The sequence below is a fragment of the Manis pentadactyla genome, chromosome X (assembly GCF_030020395.1).
Source record: "Manis pentadactyla isolate mManPen7 chromosome X, mManPen7.hap1, whole genome shotgun sequence".
NCBI lineage: Eukaryota > Metazoa > Chordata > Mammalia > Pholidota > Manidae > Manis > Manis pentadactyla.
The window spans coordinates 43,219,593-43,240,317 of record NC_080038.1 but is presented as its reverse complement, the minus strand read 5'-3'; the positions used below and the strand labels follow the sequence as shown (position 1 = coordinate 43,240,317).

The window sequence follows — 20,725 nt, the reverse complement described above, 5'->3', positions numbered from 1 at the left end:
AAAGGTGCTGTTTGGGTGGCAGGGTTTCCTGAGGGGATCCGGAAAACAAGGGAGGCTTAAAATGCATTTTAATATTTATTGCAGTGTTCCTGGTGTTTTGCCATCCTGTTTGTTTTGCTTTGTTTTTTAAATGACGCTCCCTAGTTTGATTCACTGTTATTCTTTCCTCTTAGGTATTTTAAATTTATTAGTGGGTAGGCCCTTTACCTAACATGATATTCAGTATCATGTTAAGAACATCAGCGTCAAATTACAAAAAAAAGCCAAGAGCTTCACAAGAGGCGGCACTTCCCTTTAAGGGTCAACCGGAGGAGGGCCGGAACAGGCCTGCGCAAAGCTTCTGCTTTCATTTCTATGGTAGGGAGTACAGCGGCAAACACTTCCCTAGAGACGAGTCCACCTATGGCACAGGGATTCCGTAGAATTGCATCACAATGGGTGGTCTATGAGGTTTCAAAAGTCGTATCAGATGACCTAGATTCTAATAAAATGTTAAATTGCAACTCACCTGACCACGCGGTTTCATTTTCTTCTCTCTGCCTGCAATACACTGAACTTCCGGAGGAGATTCCTCCCCCTCCGTTCTGGGCCAATGGTTTGGCCTGACCCTAATACTGACAGGAGGGACGAACTGCGTCTGCGCAGAAAGCAGTACTTGGGGGGGTTGGGGGGGAGGAACATGGCGCAAGCTCTGTCTGAGGAGGAGTTTCAGCGGATGCAGGTGCCGCTCACCTGGGAAAAGATCATCGTGCTAGGCGAAGGGGGGCGAAGTAGAGAGAGGTCGTGCTACCGGCTCTGTGAAGGGGTTGGTTGGGATGGACCTTGTGTCTAAAGGGTTGGTCTGAAGAAGGGAAACAGACTGTGAGTAGGGAGAATATTGGATTCCGAGATACTACTGGGCTCTGAGGGGTTGGATTCTGTTAGCTTTGTGGGCGGAGGAAAGAGTCCCAGCATGGGTGATACGCACTCAGACCAGGAGGGGACACCATGGTGTGTAATGATAATGTTCGAGGACAGGAGATCATGAGAACGTGAAACCATTTTGTCTGGAGACGGAGGAAGCGGGCGTTGGGACGTTTGCGTCATGGTGGGGGGAGCCCTTGTGAGGGTAATAACCATTTTTTTTGGTAGGTGGAAATTTTTGTGAGAGATACTACTATGCCGGGGCACTGGGGAAAGACCCCACATGTTGTCATTGTTCCTGGGAGGTGGAGATCCTGTGTGAGCGGTGGTAGTGTGAGTGGTGGATACTGAGAGGGGGTTAGTACCCTTGGATGATTAAGGATGATCCCATTAGGCTCTGGGGGTGAAGAAGGCCCAGAATGGGCAATATCCTTAATCATTGTTGGAGAGAGGGCCAGAGGAGGTGAAAGTTGTCCACTTTGGACAGAGTGGAGGGGAGATCACTGGGATTTGGAGATGTGCCCTGTTTCTTTTGGGGAGGACTCTGAAATGGGATGAAAGGCTAGAGTGGGCTATTGTTGAGAGAGTTCCTTACTGGGTAAGACCACTGGATTTTGGGTGTAGGGAGACTGAAAGGCGGAAACCCTGAGTAGGGTCCTGTGGGAGGGGAGGAGGAACTCTGAGTGAGGATAGGTGTTGCTAAGGTCCTTGAATGAGGGAAACCAGTGTCCCTGTGTGCAGGATGTGAGGGTGGAAGGGTGAGATCATTGGATCATGAAAGGGGAAGACCCCTGTAACTGTGCAGGGAATTCTCCTTAAGAGTAATCCAACCGGTTCACTCAAGGTCTTGTGGATAGAAACCCTGAAGGAAGTAGGGCCATCCCATTGTATCATGCATGACTGGGGAGATCTTAAGGGGTGTGGGAGACCCCTGGGTGAGGAAAATTGATCACAATGGGCCATGAGTGAGGGAGAAACCATGGATTTCTGATGGATCTTATAGATAGGAACTCGTAAGTGGGTGCCAAAGGTCTTTGAATTGGATCAGCACTCATGGAGACAGATCACTGGCTCTGGGAGAAGACAAGCCCTTTGACCTTTAGCAGACACCCACCAGGGCATAGAGTCTGGTGCCATGGGAGGGAAGGAAATTTCCTGGTGGGGTAAGGGACAGTGGGTCTGGGAAGAACTGGCCTCAGTGCCCTACAGGGCTGGTAGATAGGGTATGCTTTTTGGAATGGCCCACACTTAATCTTAATTCTTGAAAGGGGTCTGGACATATTTTAAAAGCTTTGGGGGTGGGGACCGCAGGCAGCCCCCTGACTAGTGAAAATTGGGCAGGTGACTACCACCTGGCCCTCATCCCTTGGGAAAGGGAGGAAGGCAAGCCCCTATCTTCTACCCTCAGGGGTCTCCAAGTCTGGCCAAAAGAATAGACAGAATAGTGTTTAGTGTCTGATGAGGTTAGCCAGGAGGAGGAGGAGGAATGTTACCCTGTGGGCATGGAGAGCCCTGGAACACACATGAATCTGACTGGGTCAGCACTCTGTAATGGCCTAAGTGCACAGTGGATTGCAAGGGAAGACATGGAGGCAGCAGGGAGATGGAGGGGTGAGGTTGGCTGTGGTTATAAGTAGAACTGGAGAAGGTGAACAGGGGCTGAGGGGCTGGAAACTCATTTGGGAGGCAGAATGCACAGGTCTTGAGTGACCAGAGAGGCACATGGAGGGCAGCAGCATCTGTGGGGTTCATGGTAAGGGTAGGTACACATTCGTGACCAAGGTGCTTCCCTTCTTTGCTTTCCCCTAAGGCTCAGCTCCTGGAACTCCGGACAAATAACTACCAGCTTTCAGATGAACTACGGAAGAATGGTGTTGGTGAGCCAAAAGGGTCTCATTAGATGGGGGTGGCTTTGAGGGGCAGAGGCCAAGGGGAAAAAAAAATCTCAAGAGGCCTGGCAGGAAGTCCTTTTAGCTACTTGCCACTAACTGAGACCAAGACTCCTTGCTTTTCCCACACCAGAACTCACCAGTCTTCGACAGAAGGTTGCCTACCTGGATAAGGAGTTCAACAAAGCTCAGAAGGTACCTGCTGCCACCCACTCATACACCCACCAGGGCTTCCCTGTAGCCATCTGACTCATTCATCTAGCCAGTGAGCACCTACAGTGAATCAGACCTAATGTAACATGCTGTTATTAGTCATTCAAAAAGTTCTCATGGAAGTTTCTTTAGTTTGGTAATTTTACCTAATCCTGCTTAATTTATTGATCAATTTGAGTTTACTCTTAATTCACTTATAATTTCAATTACTCATTCTCATTCACTAACTTCTAACAAAATAGTCAAATCTGTCAGTAAATATGCCTTGAATAGCCTCCTATCTTCCACTCACACTTCTGCCTTGTGCTCCTACTTCCCATCCCTGTCCTGGTCCTATTAGTAAAGTGAAACTAAACCTATCTCTCAGATCCTCTGAAGATGAGATAGATGAGATAGCATTTAACCTATTATAGCCCCTCAGGGCATTCAAGGCCCCTCTTTGCCTCTTTCTTCACTTCTCTGTCCCCATGCATAGCCCAATGTTATATATAGTATGTGCTCCATAAATATTTGTTAGGTAAAAGAATACAGTAGGCAGAAATTCTGGCAGTCAGGAAGCTGGGCTTCTCTTTGGAAGGGTACTGATTTCCCAATCTGGCAAGGCCCTTGGCCACCCAGCAGGGGAACAGCAGCTTCCACAGTGCATGAGAGGGGACCACATAGACTTGTTTGGACATATGCAGCAATTAAGCCACAGTTTTTGAGCCGGGAGACCCATCCCATGAAGGATTAAATACTAAGACCCGTGAACAACCTCAGGAGCTTAGAGGAAAGGATATAAGCAGAATGTCCCTCATACACTCACTCACTCTATCACTTCTGTGGGCTACAAATTTCATGCAAGCTCTGTGGTTGAAGACACCTATCCCCCAACTCCTGTCATCATTGCCCTTCCTCCCTTGAACACTTGCCACAATGTCTCCATTCCCTAGTGAGTGAGTCCATCTCTGTTCACCTTGTCTCTCTTCCCACCCCTTTCATATTCAGGCACTGAGCAAGAGCAAGAAAGCTCAGGTAAGGGGACCCATGGTGGGTGAATGTGTCTGAAAGACTGTTATCTTAGCGGCGATATTTCTGGATGCTGGGATCTCCTCGTACTGTCCTTCCTTTCTCAGTGTGTGCACTTGTGTCTGTGACTGCCTTACTGCCAGGCATTTGTGTCTGTCTCTGTTTTCCTGGGTTGTCTCTCACTCTGCCTTTCTTTGGGTGGCTTCCCTTCTCCCTTTCTCTCTATTCTCTCTGAGTCTCTGTCTCTGTTTTCCTGTTCTTCTCTCTCTCATTTGCTTCTCTCCCTAACTTTCTTTGTCTTTCCCCAACCTGTTTCTATGTCTGCCATCGTTTTTCTTTTTTCTCCTTTACCTTTATCTCTCTCTTATTCCTTGTTTTTCTCTCCCCCACTCCTTTATCTCTTCAACTTCTTTATTTCCCTTATCTCCATTCTCTTCTCTCTGTTCTCTTATTCCTTGTACTTCTCTCCCCCACTTCTTTATCTCTTCAACTCATTTCTTTCCCTTATCTCCTTTCTCTTCTCTCTCTGTTCTGTTCTTTCTCTGTGATCTGTCTTCCTGCCACTTTTCTCTCTCCCTCCTCATCCCTCTCTCCTTTCATATCTACCCCTCTTTCCCCATCTCCTTCTGCCACCTCTCTCCTATTTCTATCTACTCCTCTTTTTCTTCCCACTCTCTGCCCCCATATCCCTCTCTTGCTCCCCATCTTCCCTTCTCTCTACCTGCCATGTCTCTGTCTATCTCCCTGTTTCTTCTTTATCCCTCCCTGTGTTTTTATCTCCCTGTATCTCCTGATTTCACCCATCTCATTCCTTGTACCCTCTGTTCTCCTCTCATGTAATTTTCTCCCTCTCTCTGTTTCTTGGCCCTACTGCCCCACCCTTTATGCCTCTGTTGGAGACCTGGCCCATGTTTGCCACTGCAGGAAGTCGAGGGACTGCTGAGTGAAAATGAGATGCTGCAGGCAAAGCTGCACAGCCAGGAGGAAGACTTCCGTTTGCAGAACAGCACGCTTATGGCTGAGTTCAGCAAGGTGCTGGTGCCTGGGATAGCCGAGGGGAACTCGCAGGGGTAGGGAGGGCCTGAGTTGAGGCTTAAGGGCATGCTAGCGTGGTGGGACTAATCTGGCCCTGTGTCACTGTCCATGGTGCTGAAATAGGACCTGGGTCTCTCATGGGGGAGCAGTAATTTGACAGATGAGGCCACCCACTGGGCTGGGATTAGGAGGCTGCAAGCCTGGAGGTCAGCTGGTTCCTGACCAAAACACTCCTTTTCTTTGAGTTTCAGTCTCCTTCTGTATATTTTGGAGCTAATGCTATGGAGTCCCCCAGCATGTTGGTTGGGTCTTAGGTAAAGTTCTTAGTGCCTCAACATGGGATGGAAAGATATTTGAACTACTTTCCTTTTCTGTTCCTTCCCTTCATCTGACATGAGCCTGGGTTCTTGTTCTAGATGATTCATCCTGGATTGGATACTTTTCTCCTCACTGATTTTAGTGTCAGGGCTGTTTCTAAACCCAGTGGACAGTTGAAGACCTTGTCTTTTGTACCCTTATCTAGCTTCTGTATACATTGTCAGTAATTTTGTAAGTTTTTAGTGTGTTTCAAGGAAAAAAGCCTCACAGCAACAAAAATGGTATTTCCAAGGCTCCATGTGAGAATGTAGTGCTTAAGACCTTAAAAAAACAAAGCAAGAAAAACAACCTTTAAGCAGGTAAAATACCAGGAGAGGTGATTTAGTAAGTAGTAGTAAAGAGCCAGAACCTAGATTAAACTCTTGGTTCTAACCTTTTGCTAACTGTAACCTCGAGCAAGTCCTCTACCTGCCTGTTTCTTGGTTCCCAAATGTTTAAAATGGAAATGATAATGACAGTACCTGCCTTGCATGGTTTATGTGAAGACTGAATGGGTCAGTGTCTGTAAACCACTTAGAACAGAGCTGTGCACATGATCAGCTATGTAGCTGTTAGCTACTAATAGTATCCTTTTATTAATTGATTTTCCCTCTAAGACCCTTTAAAAGTTTTATATCCATCCTGTGGCCTTGCCCTGTCTCAGCCCTACCACCTCTTCACCTGCTGTGTTCTCACAGCCTCCTTGCTGGTCTCCTTCCTTCTAGCTTCTTCTACTAGTCCAAGCCCTAGAGGTTATCCTGACCTGCAGGTCTTACTGTATCATTTCTTTTTTTATTATTATTAAGGTGTTATTGATACACACTTTTATGAAGGTTTCACATGAAAACCAATGTGGTTACTACATTCACCCATGTCAACTCCCTCCCATACTCCATTGTAGTCACTGTCCATCAGTGTAGTAAGATGCCACAGAGTCACTATTTGCCTTCTCTGTGCTACACTGTCTTCCCCATGATCCCCTCACACCATGTGTGCCAATCATAATACCCCTCAATCCTTTTCTCCTTCTCTCCCTCCCTACCCTCCCCCACCCCCCCCTTTGGTAACCGCTAGTCCCTTCTTGGAGTCTGTGAGTCTGCTGCTGTTTTGTTCCTTCAGTTTTGCTTCGTTGTTAACTGTATCACTTATTTAAACACCTCCTCCCAGTGGGTCCTTGCCCCTTAAAGTTCAGAGCCCCTGGTGCTCATATAACAGACCTTATTGCCTCACTTCTTGCTGCTTCCTGCCTCCAGCCTCAGTGGTATCATGGCTTTTGGGATGAGGCAGGGACAGGCATTCCTCCATAAATCTAGCTCATGTTTTCCAGCACCACTTCCTAGGAACTGGAAGTGCTCACAGAGAGACCTGGGTTTAAGGCCTGCCTCCATCACATATTTGCCAAGATTTTTCAATTCAATTGTTCCTTTAGCAAATAGTCATTGAGTACCTGTTATGTGCTTTGTGTTCTGGAAATAGTTGCGAGCAGCACAAAATGGTCCCCACTCTTGGGTAGCTTATATTCTGTGCGTGGGATGGGGAGAAAGATGATAGCATAGTAAATAAGTGATAGTTCTATAAGCTGACAGGTATATACGGTTTACTGTGTGTGCAAAGTCCTGTTTATTTGACTTTGTGCTATTCACTCATCTTTGTTATTCACTCATTATTGCTTTATGTTATTCTCTCATTTAATTCTTGCAACAAGCCAGTGAGATAGTATTAGTATCCCTATTTAACAGATGTGGAAAACTGAGCCCCAGAGAGATAAAGTAATTTGTCCCAAGGTCACATGGCTTGAGTAGAAATTCACATCCAAGCAGTCTGGTTTCAGAATCTGTTCTTGTGACTGTATGTTGCAAAATAAAATATAATTGTCAGTCACAGTTGACAATCCCAAAGTTTTCAGAGCTTTACAAAATTAAGAACATATTAGGTAAATTTAATTGTGATTAGTGCTAGGTTAGAAGGAAATGAACAGAGTGCTGTGCTAGACAGTTTTGGAATTTCTGTGTTTGGCAATACTTCTTGAAAGGTGATATTTGAGCAGAGCACTGAAGGATGCAAAGAAGCCAGTCATGTGGAGAGCTACATGAAAGGACTAGTGTTCTGGATAGAAAATATCCCAGGCAATAAATTGCAAATTATCTGTGGGACTCAGTATTCTCATCTGAAAATGGGAACAGAGGATCTTATCAGAACTGCCTTGACAACTGTATCTTTGCCAGGAGTTGAGCAAGGACCTGGCCTAGTTTTATTTGCATTGTAGGCCTCACAGTGGAGGGCTGTGGGCAGTGCTGGCCCTGGACCTGAAAGCTAGGCTCCCAGATACAGACCTCTCGTCTATAGATGAGGGCTGACAGTGGGCCTATCTGTGATGTTGACATCTTAGACCAGCAACTCTTTTGGAGGAGACTGAAGTCTTGGACTGTGACTGTGAGGTTGGAGTGGGCAAGCAGAAAATTGTTCTCAGTATTCTCAGTCCTCTGTGACTCAGCAACTTAACAGATATGTGAATTTGAAGTTGTTTGGCATCTGTGACTCAATGTCCTTATCTGTGAAGTGGGGGTAATAAATAACAAGAGCATCTACATCACAGAGATGTTATTGGAATTAAGTGAATTGTTAAGTGCTTGGGCCAACTATTAGGTGTATTTCAGCAAATACTGTTCTGATACTCTGCTTTTCTGCTACCTCACTCTTCCCCTCCTCAGTTGTGCAGCCAGATGGAACATCTGGAGCAAGAGAACCAGCAGCTGAAGGATGGCGCTGCCGGGGCAGGGGCTGCCCAAGCTGTGGGCCTCGTGGATGGCGAACTGCTGAGACTGCAGGCGGAGAACACAGCCTTGCAGAAGAATGTGGCAGGTGCATGGAGACTCTCCTGGGGATGTGGGGACCTTGGGGCTTGAACAGAGTGTTCTCCTGCTGGGGGCAGGGGAAAGACTTTAGAATCAGGCTTGGCTCTGCCGTGAACCAGTGTTCATGAACTTTGGACGAGCCCTTTCACCTCTCTGAGCCAAAGGTTCCTTGTCTACAAAGTGCATGTAGTGATGTCCACAACCTGGAAGATTGTAGTCAACATAAAAGGTGGTATCTGTCTGAGATTAGTTCAGTGCCTAGTACCTAGAAAATTTTAGATTAGCAGATTGAATATCAGAAAGGAGATGCTTACTAAATGGAGAATGTGAATGAAGGATCGTTGGGAAGAGTCTGAGTCCATATTCCCCATGGGGTCTGAGATGAAAGCTGAAAGAAAGTTTGGTAGAGTGCAGGAAGGTCCCAGTGTGTGGACTTTTGGAACAGCTGGGGCTTGTGGTGTGGTGGGTGGTAGTTTGGTGATCAGGAAGGAGACTAGAATGTGGCCAGGGATTATGAGATTATAGGAGGATTTAGCTGTAAGTAGCAGGTGGGGATGTTGGGCATCACCTTGGAGGGTTGTGGATGGGGCCTGGGGGATAGGAGGTGGTGCTTGTGAAACCATCATGGGCTGATTTGATTGATGGTAGACAGGATTTCTGTGGTTGGTAGGGCTTAAAAGATTTGTGAGAGATGTAGATGGGGCTGAACCTTTGTTTTTGCAGGCTTGTGGTCATTCGGGGCAAGGTGTCTGCTACCTGAGGGATCAAAGGCCAATTTTCTCTCTACCTGAGGTATGGCAGGGGTCTTCAGAGACCACCTCATCCATCATTTTTCTCTGTTCTACCCTCCAGCCCTGCAGGAGCGCTATGAGAAAGAAGCTGGAAAATCCCCAACTGCCAATGAGGGCCAAGGGGATCCCCCAGGGAGCCCAGCACCCACTGTCCTGTCCCCCATGCCTTTGGCAGAAGTGGAACTGAAATGGGAAATGGAAAAGGAAGAAAAGAGGTTGCTTTGGGAACAACTACAAGGCTTGGAGGTGAATTTGGGTCTGTTGGGGCTGGGGTGCCAGGAGGCAGACAGATGACCTGGCTCTGCCTATGGTCCCATGGTGATGTCTGTGACATCACCATCTTGTGGGCTGATGGATTAGGGAGGCAGGAAGGCAGGGGAAGGTACAGGCCTTACTGGCCCCTTGCTGATAACAAACCCCTCCCTCATTCTTCCCTGCAGAGCTTGAAGCAGGCTGAAACATCCAGGCTGCAGGAAGAACTTGCTAAGGTGGGGCTGCTGAGCTTTCCTTGGACTTATGCCACCCCCACCCACCATTCCCCACCTGCCATACTTGCCCTGGCAGAGCTGAAGGGGCAGAGTACCCACTCAAAGTTCTGTTATCTGTGATATGGAGAGACTCACATTTGTGTTTCAAAGTTGTTTTCAATACGGAATGGGCTAATGTGGTCTCTCTAAGTCTTGTGCATGCAGGCCCTATCCCTTACTTCTGTGTCCTCCCAGCTCTGCTTGTTCATCTATCCATGCATCTGTCCATCTATCTAACCAAGCAGACTGACTGCTGGCTCTGATCTTACAAACTGGAGATGTAGTAGTGAGGCACTCAGTCATGATCCATCTTTCCAGGCCTCCCAGCCTAGCCATTCTATGACATGGCCATTGGTCAATATATTGGGGGCATAAATGCTAAGCTTTGAAGCCTGAAGGAACTGGGTGGAGATCATGTTGCTGCTGAAGACCAGATAGGCAACCAAATTACTTAAAACTTCTGAGACTCAGTTTTTGCATTTGTAAAACCAGCAGTTTACCTAGGACTATTTTGAGGATCCCACAAGATAACATAAGTAAATTCCAGCTTCCAAAACAGGATTTAACAAGCATTGTTTGTAAATATTTTATTTTGATCTTTATTAATATTCTTGTTATCACATATCTGTCTCCCCTCCCCCATTCCAGCTCTCTGAAAAACTGAAAAAGAAACAAGAAAGGTAAATTTCTCTTCTCCACAGGCAGGGGAAGGGGTTTTGGGCGACTAGGGAGGGGACTGACTTGTGGAACTGACCCATCTATGTCTGTCTTTATCTTCCTAGTTTTTGCCGTCTGCAGACAGAAAAGGAGATGCTGTTCAACGACAGCCGGTAACTACCAGGGTTGGGTGTATTGGTGGACAACAGAGATGGTACCCAGCAGAATTAACTGAAGACCACAGGGGCAGACCTGGTTGCTGAGTCTCAGGCCGTGGTGAATACCCCCCCACCCCCATCATCCCCAGGAATAAGATTGAGGAGTTACAACAGCGGAAGGAAGCTGATCTCAAAGCCCAGTTGGCTCAAACTCAGAAGCTACAGCAAGAACTTGAGGCTGCCAATCAGGTGAAGGCTGGGTTCTGGGATTGCTGGGATAGGGACCAGGGCTGGGTGTGTAGACTGCACCTCAGGGGAGGCTGAGGTCTGGAATGGGTTCCCCTAACCTGGTCCCCACAGAGCTTGGTAGAGCTGAGAGATCAGTGTCAGGGGGAACGCCTGGAGCATGCAGCAGCTCTACGAGCCCTACAAGATAAGGTATGCTGTACTTGGTGGGCTCGGAAGGGGTGGGGCCACCTCCGTGGATATTGTACAGGCCCTCAAGGCCCCAAGAGTCCTGCTTCCCCTGGTTGTGGTTCCTGTGTGTGTGTGTCCTTTCTTGGATGTGGGTAGGTCCTGTCCCCCTGTTCTGTACCCACTCTCACTGGTTGTGGGGCTGGGGCCAGGTGTCCATCCAGAGCGCAGATGCACAGGAACACGTGGAAGGACTTTTAGCAGAGAACAGTGCCTTGAGGACTAGCCTGGCTGCCCTGGAGCAGGTACAGGACACCCGGGAGCCCTTACTGATCCTTCCTCAGTACCCCATCTCTCTCTGCTTCTCATTCACATGGGGCAGGGTAGTCTGGACTTCATACTGTTCTCCTGCCTCAGTTTCTGTTTTGTTCTCAGCTTCTCCTTTCTGTTGGCTTTCACCCCTCTTATCATTGGCCATCTATCCTTGCTTCTCTTGCATTCTGGTTTCTCTCCAATAAAGTGCAAGAAGTGTACTAATCTTAAGTGTACAAACAGTGAATCATTGCTGTCTGTCTGTCTGTCTATCTCAATGTAGCCATCACCCAGATCAAGATATAGAGCATCTTCAGCCCCTGGGAAGGTCCCTTTTACCCCTTCCCAATCAGTACTTGCCCAGAAGTCACCCTCCTCTGGACCTCTAGCAGAATAGATTTGTTTTACTTGTTCTTTAACTTCATGTAAATGGAATCAGACCCCCATCTTTGTGTCTGGCTTCTTTCCTGCAGCATCATGTCTGTGAGGTTTATTCATATGCAGCCTTTGTCTGTTCTTGTACCTCTGTGTAGTGTTCCATTGTATGAATACACCACATTTATTGATTCCCCTGTCAATCTCTTTCTTTCACTGTCTTTCTGTTTGGAATTCTTTCTCTCTTCTCCTGGCTCTCTTTCCACCCCTCTCCCTGTCTCCCTGGAACTGAGAGGCTCACACCCTGTGACTGGCCCCTGGGCCCTTTTCACTCCACATCCCATCACCACCATTTTCTCCAGATCCAAACAGCAAAGACGCAAGAACTGAACGTGCTCTGGGAACAGAATACTGGGCTGACAGCTGAGTTGCAGCAGCGGCAAACAGAGTATGAGGACCTCATGGGACAGAAAGATGACCTCAACTCCCAGCTGCAGGTGATGTCTCTGGTCTGACCTGTCTACTTCCAGTACCCTAGTGCTGGCTCAGCAGAGTCCCCTATAAGGTACAATGGAAAGACTATGGAGCCAGGATACAGGTTCCAGTCTGGCTCCCTAACTTACTAGCACGTTGTGTCCTAGACCAACTCATTTCACTTCTCTGAGACAAAGCTTCTTCAGTTAGTTAGGATAGCCATTCTGATTCCATAGAGGAATACAGAATAATAGCACATTAGATAAGATAGAAGTTTTGTTCTCTCTTATGTAAGAACCCAGATAGGTTGTCCAAGGATGGGACAGTGGCTTTCCAATTACCACTGATCCCAGTTCCTTCTCTGTTGCTGTTCTGCCACCTTGAACACAGAACTTCTGTCTTGGCATCCGAGATGCTTACTCAAGCTCTCCTACCATCGTGTTTGTCTTCCATCTGGAAAGAAGAAAGGGGGAAGGGCCCGGCATACCCCTTTCTTTAACGGACATAACTTAAGTTACCTCACCACTTCTACGTATAGAAATGAGTCTCATGACCACACCTAACTTCTCGAGAGGTGGGGGGGGCTGTTAGCTAGATAATCACATGCCAAACTACAAAGTCTGTTGCTAGACAAGAAGGGGAGACTGTAAACTGGGGAGCAGCTAGCAGTCTGTGCCATGTTTCTCATCGAGCAATAGAGAACAGCACCCGCTTTACTAGGCCTAAGGGAGATGGTTTATCAGAAGTGTCCTGAGTGACCAGCACCTCCTGGGAGCTCTTTATCAAACTCACTCCCTTTGCCCCTCATTAGGAGTCATTACGGGCCAATAGTCGGCTGCTGGAACAACTTCAAGAAGTCGGGCAGGAGAAGGAGCAGTTGACTCAGGAGCTACAGGAGGCTCGGAAGGTGGGCAGTGCTGGGTGGGTGGGGAGGCTGCAGGGGGAGGGATTGGTTCAGTCCCTGAAGATGGGGCAGGTGCTATGGGCAAACCTGTGGGAGTGGGAGTGGGTAGAAAGTGACCAATTCCATGACGATGGGTGAGTGACTTCACCAGTTCTGTGGGGATGGAGAGGAGGTGGAGTTTGGTTCATTCCCGGGGCCTGGGAGAGGGTGGTGGGCCTTGGCATTGGGGGAGGAAGTTGGCAGCCATCCTCCTGGCCCACAGAGTGCTGAGAAGCGGAAAGCCATGCTGGATGAGCTAGCAATGGAGACACTGCAGGAGAAGTCCCAGCACAAGGAAGAGCTGGGAGCGGTCCGACTACAGCATGAGAAGGAGGTGCTGGGGGTGCGCGCCCGCTATGAGCGTGAGCTCCGAGAGCTGCATGAAGACAAGAAACGTCAGGAGGAGGAGCTCCGTGGGCAGATCCGTGAAGAGAAGGTCGGTGGAGAGATGATGCTGCCCTTTCGCCTCTAAAACCAGGGGAGCACAGCATTGCTGATGGGCCTGGGGATGGTGTGGTTGAGGCCCGCTGCTCCACCTGCCTGGCTCATGATGGTCTGCCCTCTCCCAGGCCCGAGCTCAGGAGCTGGAGAATCTCCAGCAGACAGTGGAGGAACTTCAAGTTCAGGTACACTCTATGAATGGAGCCAAGGGCTGGTATGAACGGCGCTTGAAGGAAGCAGAAGTGAGTTGGTGCCTGATCAGGTGCAGAGACTGGTTGGGGGGCACCCATGCCAAAGCAAGAACTGGGAGTGGTCGGGCCCTGGAACTTTTCTGAGCTTCTGTGGACTTGGGTATCATCCCACAGCCCCCCCAGCTCAATAGCACCTTCCGGAGGGAATCAAGGGATGGCCATCAGTAGGCAGAAAGTCAGATGTGCAAATTTGAAAAGGCACCTCTTCTGAAGCTACTTGTCAGAAAATTACTGTAATATATCAATTTTGTTCAAACAAGAGTTTGTATTGCCGTTTTCTGGAAAACTAATAATTATATCTAAGAGAGAGTGTCCCGTAGCAGTGGAGAGTCATTTGCCTGGGTTTGAATCCTGGCGGGGCTACTTTCTAACTGTGTGACTTTGGTTCAAGTTACCTGACTTCTGTGGCCCGTTATCATCATTAGTAAGAAAGGGACCGTCATCCCTGCTTGTCTAGGTGTGATGGGAGGGTTATATAAAATGAGTTAATAATAGGTAAAATCCTTACAACATTCCTGGCACAGATTAAGCGCTGTGTTATATTTTGTTAAATAAAATTAAATTAACTGCAAATGGTGGTCTACAGGGTGAACAGCGAAGCCCTACATATGACCCTGTGTACTGCCTAAGGGTATGCAATGTTTCCTGCAGGAGTGTCTTTTCTGCACATTGCGGGCCCTGCTTCTATTTCTCACACCCCTCACTAGGCATGAGGTCCTCTGTAGGGGCCCTGACCAGACCTGAGACTTGTCTTGTAGGAATCTCTACAGCAGCAGCAGCAAGACCAAGAGAGAGCCCTCAAACAGTGTCGGGAGCAGCATGCCAGTGAGCTGAAGGTGGCTATTGCATGATGGCATTCCTCTCTGCAGGGAGGGACAGGCCCTGGTGGGAGAATTAAGATGTCCCAACTGTGGCCTGAGCTGCCCTCTGCTTTGTAGAGCAAGGAGGAGGAGTTATTGGGTCTGCAGGATCAGCTCCAGCAGGCCCAGGAGGAGCGGGACAGCCACCTGGAAACCATCAGCAACCTGAAGCAGGTCACTTGTCCTTCCACAGTCCCCTGTACACGCTGGGCCTCATTGTGTAGTGATGGGGCAGGGAGGGAGTGCATCACACTCCCATCCCCTCCAGTCTCCTCCAGCCCTGCTTTCTCCATCTCCCAGGAGGTGAAGGATACCGTGGATGGACAGCGAATCTTGGAGAAGAAGGGCAGTGCTGCGGTATGATAGGGAGATGTCCAAACATGGCCCGTCCTGCCCTGTAGCCCCCTGCCTATGGGCTCAGTGGGCCTCATCGCCTGTCTTTTCCCGTTCCCCACAGCTCAAGGACCTCAAGAGGCAGCTACACCTGGAGCGGAAACGGGCGGATAAGCTGCAGGAGCGGCTGCAGGACATCCTCACTAATAGCAAGAGCCGCTCTGGTGAGGGACCAGCCAGGCTGGAAGGCAGTGCACGGGCCTGAAAGCCTGAGCAGCTTCCTGTTCCTCCTCCGCCGGCCTTGCCTGCACCTTCTGTCCCGCTTAAACTTGTCCTGTCTTTTACCTTTTCTCTACATCTCTCTCTTGGGTTTTGATCTTTCTCCACATTCTCTCTTTCTATGTCTCTGTCTCTCTCCTTTTTGCTGTGTCTCTTCTCTGTTTTTGTCTCTCTGCTTTCTCCTGTTATCTGGATTCCTCTCTCTGCTTTCTCTAGTTATCTCTTTTTCTCTTCCTGCCTTTTCCTTCTCTGTCCCTTTACCTCGTTCTGTCTCTTCATCTCTCTCTTCTCTCTTTGTCTTTGGTCTGTCTATGTCTGTTTCCCCACTACCCCCTCATATACACTCCCACACCTCACCCAGTGTCTCTAAATCTCATATCCATTCTCTCATTCTGTAAATAGGAGCTGAGCCCCCACACTCACGTCCAGGGTTCCTGATAGGACACTGACCGAATCTCTGTCCTCCAGGAACTCCCAGTTGAGCTAGGGAGCCAGACTTACAATTGGATAGCAGCACTGCGTTATTATTATTATACAGCTAAAATCCATGTTATTTATGCCACTTAAGGAAGAAGATAAAACAAAACGAATTTTGCTTCAGATCCTTTTTTATAAATAAATGGCTTATAAATATGTTTAACTAAGATACAGTGATAGCTCTGGTACATCTTCCATATCACAGGCACAGAGAGAACTTGCTCGCTTGCCCCCCCTCCCCAGCCATCCAGCTCTCACTGGAGGTCCTTGGGATGTGGTATCAGCCCCCCACTGCCCCTGACACCCAGAAATGGCTGCAAGAGAAGAGGCCCATGCTCAGTGGCCATGTTGTAAGTGACATGGCAAAAATGGATGTATCTCTCATCAAATCAGTGTCTGTCCAAGGCATTCAGTCTCCTGAAGTTACCTCACTTTGTAAAAGAGGAGTTCTGTTTCTGTTTTGTTGTAGATTAATGTATAATTCAACAAACATTCAAATTGTGTGCCATACATTCTCCTTGTCTGTTAGCTGAAGTTCAGATTTAGGTGTTGGCTATGAGCCTGTCTCCGTCTTTGTTCTCTTTGTCTCTGCTCTGACTCGTCCTTATCCAAGGTCTCCATTGGCCTCTATCATGTGCTCCGGCTTGCTGTCTCTCTGGGGTTTGCCCTTTGCACGTGCTTTGCCCTGGGCCCTCTCCATCCATCAGTTCTTCCTTTCCCCATACCCTGGGTCAGAGTTGTACACCACTTTATGCCCATTCATGTCCATGATGCCAACTCCCTCCCACTGTCTTCACCTTTGTCCCTCCTGTGGTGTGTGTGTTTGCCTAGAGAGGCACCCCCTTGTTCTGTTTCTGTCTTCCCCTACCAACTATCTGCTTCTACCTTCCCCCATGCTTGAGTGTCTCTTTGCCTCTTTCCATCTCTGTCAAATCTATTTCTGCCTCTTCTGCCATTCACTGCCCTGGGACCCTTGGGGAATGGGGTTCAGGTTTCTTTTCCCTCTCTGCCCAGGCCTTGAGGAGCTGGTTCTCTCAGAGATGAACTCACCAAGCCGGACCCAGACTGGAGACAGCAGTAGCATCTCCTCCTTCAGCTATCGGGAGATCTTGCGGGAAAAGGAGAGTTCAACTGTTCCAGCCAGGGTATGGGGCAAGGAAGAGCTGATAGCCCCAGGTTCTCCTACCCAAATTCTGGGATGGAGCTCTCTCTTTTCCCTCCCCTGCAACCATTTCCTACTTGGGGCCCAGCACACACATTTTCTTGTCGACTTTTCTCCAAGCTCACCAACTTGGATTCAGATTGTTAAATGAAGGATGGGCAAATTATTAACACTGACTTTCCATTTCATCACTTGTGGATTAATTCCACCTTTCCTAGTGCCATAAAATGTGTGTCTTTCCTTTTCACCCATTTCCTGACATACTGCTCTCATAACTGCTCACCAGGTACACCATCCATGTAGGAGGTCCTTTTTTCTAATTTGTAATTATCACTGATTGTTACTGACATCTATCACAACAGCTTCCTTGCCAGCCACTTTTATTTGGAAATAACTTGTTACTCTTTCGCAGGTAGTATGTGTACATTGTAAAACATTTTAAAAAACAAAGAAGCAAAGATATTTTTAAATCTAAAGAAATCATATTTTCACCATTCAGAGATGGCCATATAAATCCTTCCAGACCTCTCTGTCTTTTTTTCAAACCCAAATGAGATTATAAATAACTTGGTTTTGTTCAGCTGATCTCTACCTCCCAATTTGGTAAATTTTCATTTCATCTGATACTTTGACCTTAATCAGATTTCTCTCATTGGTCCCCAAATGCCTTTTCTTGCTGGGTTTATGAAAAGCAGCACTCAGTTTCAGAGCACATGTTGTATCTGGTTGCTTTATGTCACTTAAGTCTCTTGAATCTTGTGTGGTCCCTTTTCTTTCTGACACCAGTCTGTAGAAAAAACCGGCCCAGTTATCTGCAGAAAGTGTCCCACCTTTGATTTTTCTGCTGGCTTCTAGTGGTGTCATTTAGCATGTTCCTTTCTCCCTTGGTTTTCATGTCAGCTGCAAGTTAGAGCTCATATGCTACAGATTCTTCATCCCCTCAATAAGTCTGTGACATGGTGGTTCCTGCCTCCCCTTTAGGCAAAGGGGAATCCAGAGTCTCTTGGAGCTGCTGAAACTAGCCTGCAGCCACGGTTGTAGAGCCCACCTCCCCCTGCTCCACCCCTGGCGTGGTTCTCAGGCCCTGATCCTGTCTTGGGCTGTGGCACTGATCCTGGGCTGGCCTCTCCCCTCCTCTCCCCTGCAGTCCTTGTCCAGCAGCCCTCAGGCCCAGCCGCCAAGGCCCACAGAGCTGTCAGATGAGGAAGTGGCTGAGCTCTTTCAGCGCCTGGCTGAGATGCAGCAGGAGAAGTGGATGCTGGAGGAGAAGGTGCTGTCTGCCTGCTGGCATGCCCTTGATGAGGAGGCCGGGGTCAGGGTGGGGGAAAGTCTGGCCAGGCCCCACCTCATATGCAGTTGTGTGGTCTGAGGTGGTCTGAGGTGGGTGGGCCATCCTGCAGGTGAAGCACCTGGAGGTGAGCAGTGCCTCCATGGCAGAAGACCTCTGCCGGAAGAGTGCCATCATTGAGACCTATGTCATGGACAGCCGGATAGGTCAGTGCCCCCCCTAGTCCTCCTTGCCCAGCCTCTTACCCACCCCTTACTGCCCACCCCCCAATCCAGTACTGTGGCTTCTGTCCTCTGGGGACTCAGCAAAGTTACTGACAAGACAACAGCTGGTGGAGGGGAGAACTGAGGCCTGTCCCCACCTATGTCTTTCCCTCTGCTTTGCCTCTCATCTCGGCCCCTCCCTCCTCTCCTGGTCTCTGTCATATCTCCACTCTCTTTTCTCTAGTGTGTCTCTCTGTCCTTCTCTTTTTCTTTTCTTCTCCCTGCGTCTCTTTCTCTCCCTGTCTCTTCTTTGTGCCCCATGCCCCTTCATCCTGTCTCACTGTTCCTACTGCTTATCTCTATGGTTCCATCTCTGGAAGTTGTCATCTCTATACGTATATCCCATTTGGGTCCTTATCTCTTCTTCCTTCTCTCCTCTTTCCCTCTTCCCTGTCTTTTTTTTCTTTTTTGCTCCTTTTCAGACCTCCCAGTTTTTTCCTTATTAATCAGAGTAATACTGACTGATGTGCTGAGGATGGACTGTGTGCTCTGTGCCTCACATTCAGGCATGTACTTTTTTCCAGCTTCATGAGTTAGTATGCCTGTATCTCAGGAAGCCTATGTCCCCCACACTACATGGCTTCCGCCCCCACCTTTCTCTCTTGCTCTCTGTTTCTGTCTTTTCTGCCCTGTCTTGGTCCGTCTCTCCTTTGGCTCTGCCGAGGGGATGGTTCTCAGCCTGGGCCCTTGCAGATGTGTCTGTGGCAGCAGGCCACACAGACCGCAGCGGGCTGGGCAGCGTCCTGAGAGACCTAGTGAAGCCAGGTGATGAGAACCTTCGGGAGATGAACAAGAAGCTGCAGAACATGCTAGAGGAGCAGCTCACCAAGAATATGCACTTGCACAAGGCAAGTGTGGCCTACCAGCCTACCTGTCTGTCCATCCAGCCACCTGCCTACCCATCACACAGCCCCTGAGTCACCTGCCAGTCCCCCCATCCACCCACCCTGTTCATCGACTGCTCCTCAGTCCTCATCTTCCCATCTTCCAGTCATCTTCCAGTCATCTTCCTTCCTGTTACTTTAGTCTTTCACTCTTCCCTTTATCCTTGCATCCACCCCCTCACCTACTCACACACAATCATCCAGCTCTCCCATTGATGTGCTCTACTACTTGCCTAGATACTCTCTACCCATCTCATCATCTGCCCCATTCCTTTACACCCATTTCCTGACATACTGCTCTCACATCTGCTCACCAGTTGCTGATTGTTTTACCTTTTACCCACTGGCCCAGTGACCTGCCTGCCTACTGGTTGTCTTCCATCTGTCCTCCAAAACAGTTCATTTGTCCACCTATATGCCTTCCATGGATCCTCCATGTGTCCCCGCACACATCCACATGCCATTCTGACACCAAATATTTCCCCCATCTCTGGGGGAGTCAGAAAGGATGCAGATCCATCCTTAGCCTCTGAGAAGCAAGCTCACCATTTAGTAGAAAAGAAGGTTGGGGGGTTCATTGTTATTGTCCCATCCCTCCCATATCTACATCCCTAGCTCCAGAGGCTCCCTACCACTCGTACACACATTTTCCAAGTCCAGCCCACAACTGAGGGCTCTGAGCTTCTCCAAATACTTTCCTGTCCCAGGCTAGACATAACTGGGCATTGATTTCATGGGGTGGGAAAGATGATACCCTAGACTTGGTGAAGGAGCTTACTCTGCTGTCTTCTCTGGCCCCTGATGGCTTGTTTGTTTCTTAGGACATCGAAGTTCTGTCCCAGGAAATTGTGCGGCTCAGCAAGGAGTGTGTCGGGTCCCCTGGCCCAGACCTACAACCTGGAGGAGCCAGCTAAAGACCTGCAGGCTGCACCCACTCCCTCCCCTCCGCACCCCTGCCAGGACACCATTCCCTTGAGCTGTGGTGGGAAAATGGGGTGGGGGGGTGGGGAGGGCTAATGCCAAAATCCAATAGGGTGGGAAACTGGACATTGAAGGGGTTGGAGGCCTGATGGCTGGTGTTAATGACCCTGTCTTAGGGTTGAGCCCCAGGGGGAGTGGGGATCCTGTGGGGAGGGGCAGGGATTTCTCTTCCTTCTTGACCCTGGTTCCCAGGGATCTTTGCCTTCATCTCTGCATGAGCTCACCCTCCCAGAGACCAACTCTTTTTTATTTTATTTTATTTTATTTTATTTTTTAATTTATGTCTGGAAGCCTGGGTACTCTGCATTTGGGATTGGGGATGTTGGGTGAGGCGTGGCCCATGTTTAGCATTCTAGCAACATGTATGTATGTGAGTGTGTGTGTGTGTGCACACATGCGCATGTGTGTGTAAAGGCTGTGCAACCAAAATACCATCTGGCCAGATGGGCCCACCCCACTGACTGTCTGCTCTCATTCTTTCCAACCATGAGGGGAAGGATGGGGAGGGTGGGGAGGTCACATCATTGGAATGGGGAAGGATGTCTCGCATGAGGAGGGTGGTATCTGGCTGCAACTTCACTCTTCTTCCTGCACC

The 20,725-nt window shown here is 48.7% G+C and overlaps 1 protein-coding gene and 1 long non-coding RNA gene across 4 annotated transcripts in view; one reads left to right on the top strand and one right to left on the bottom strand.

The window, feature by feature from the left end:
- Window positions 1–580, bottom strand: part of LOC130682034 (uncharacterized) — a 48,015-nt gene extending 47,435 nt beyond the window's left edge. Inside the window, exon 1 of the long non-coding RNA XR_008995339.1 lies at window positions 509–580. This is a non-coding gene — a long non-coding RNA (uncharacterized LOC130682034). The remainder of the gene's footprint in view (window positions 1–508) is intronic.
- Window positions 581–627: 47 nt separating this feature from the next.
- On the top strand, window positions 628–20,219 carry GRIPAP1 (GRIP1 associated protein 1). Of its 3 annotated transcripts, none has more exons than XM_036917155.2 (26): window positions 628–721; window positions 2,714–2,780; window positions 2,926–2,987; window positions 3,993–4,019; window positions 4,938–5,045; window positions 8,117–8,267; window positions 9,113–9,297; window positions 9,492–9,539; window positions 10,227–10,258; window positions 10,361–10,408; window positions 10,543–10,642; window positions 10,754–10,831; window positions 11,020–11,112; window positions 11,857–11,991; window positions 12,780–12,875; window positions 13,135–13,347; window positions 13,481–13,594; window positions 14,362–14,439; window positions 14,542–14,637; window positions 14,764–14,820; window positions 14,921–15,020; window positions 16,567–16,697; window positions 17,862–17,984; window positions 18,115–18,208; window positions 18,959–19,113; window positions 19,971–20,219. In XM_036917155.2, exons 1-26 carry the CDS (start codon window positions 680–682, stop codon window positions 20,061–20,063), a joined length of 2,526 nt encoding a protein of 841 aa, XP_036773050.2. In that variant the 5' UTR covers window positions 628–679; the 3' UTR covers window positions 20,064–20,219. The 3 variants fall into 3 exon arrangements, with proteins under 3 accessions (XP_036773050.2, XP_036773052.2, XP_036773051.2); XM_036917157.2 differs by lacking the exon at window positions 628–721 and adding an exon at window positions 742–861; XM_036917156.2 differs by lacking the exon at window positions 628–721 and adding an exon at window positions 1,070–1,108.
- The last annotated feature ends 506 nt before the right edge of the window (window positions 20,220–20,725 follow it).

Bases quoted from the DNA above. Each gene is read 5' to 3' on its own strand.
- GRIPAP1 (XM_036917155.2), top strand. From the start codon at position 680: ATGGCGCAAGCTCTGTCTGAGGAGGAGTTTCAGCGGATGCAG. The intron at 10,409-10,542 runs GTAACTACCAGG...CATCATCCCCAG, and splicing joins ATGCTGTTCAACGACAGCCG to GAATAAGATTGAGGAGTTAC. The intron at 14,638-14,763 runs GTCACTTGTCCT...TCCATCTCCCAG, and splicing joins CCATCAGCAACCTGAAGCAG to GAGGTGAAGGATACCGTGGA.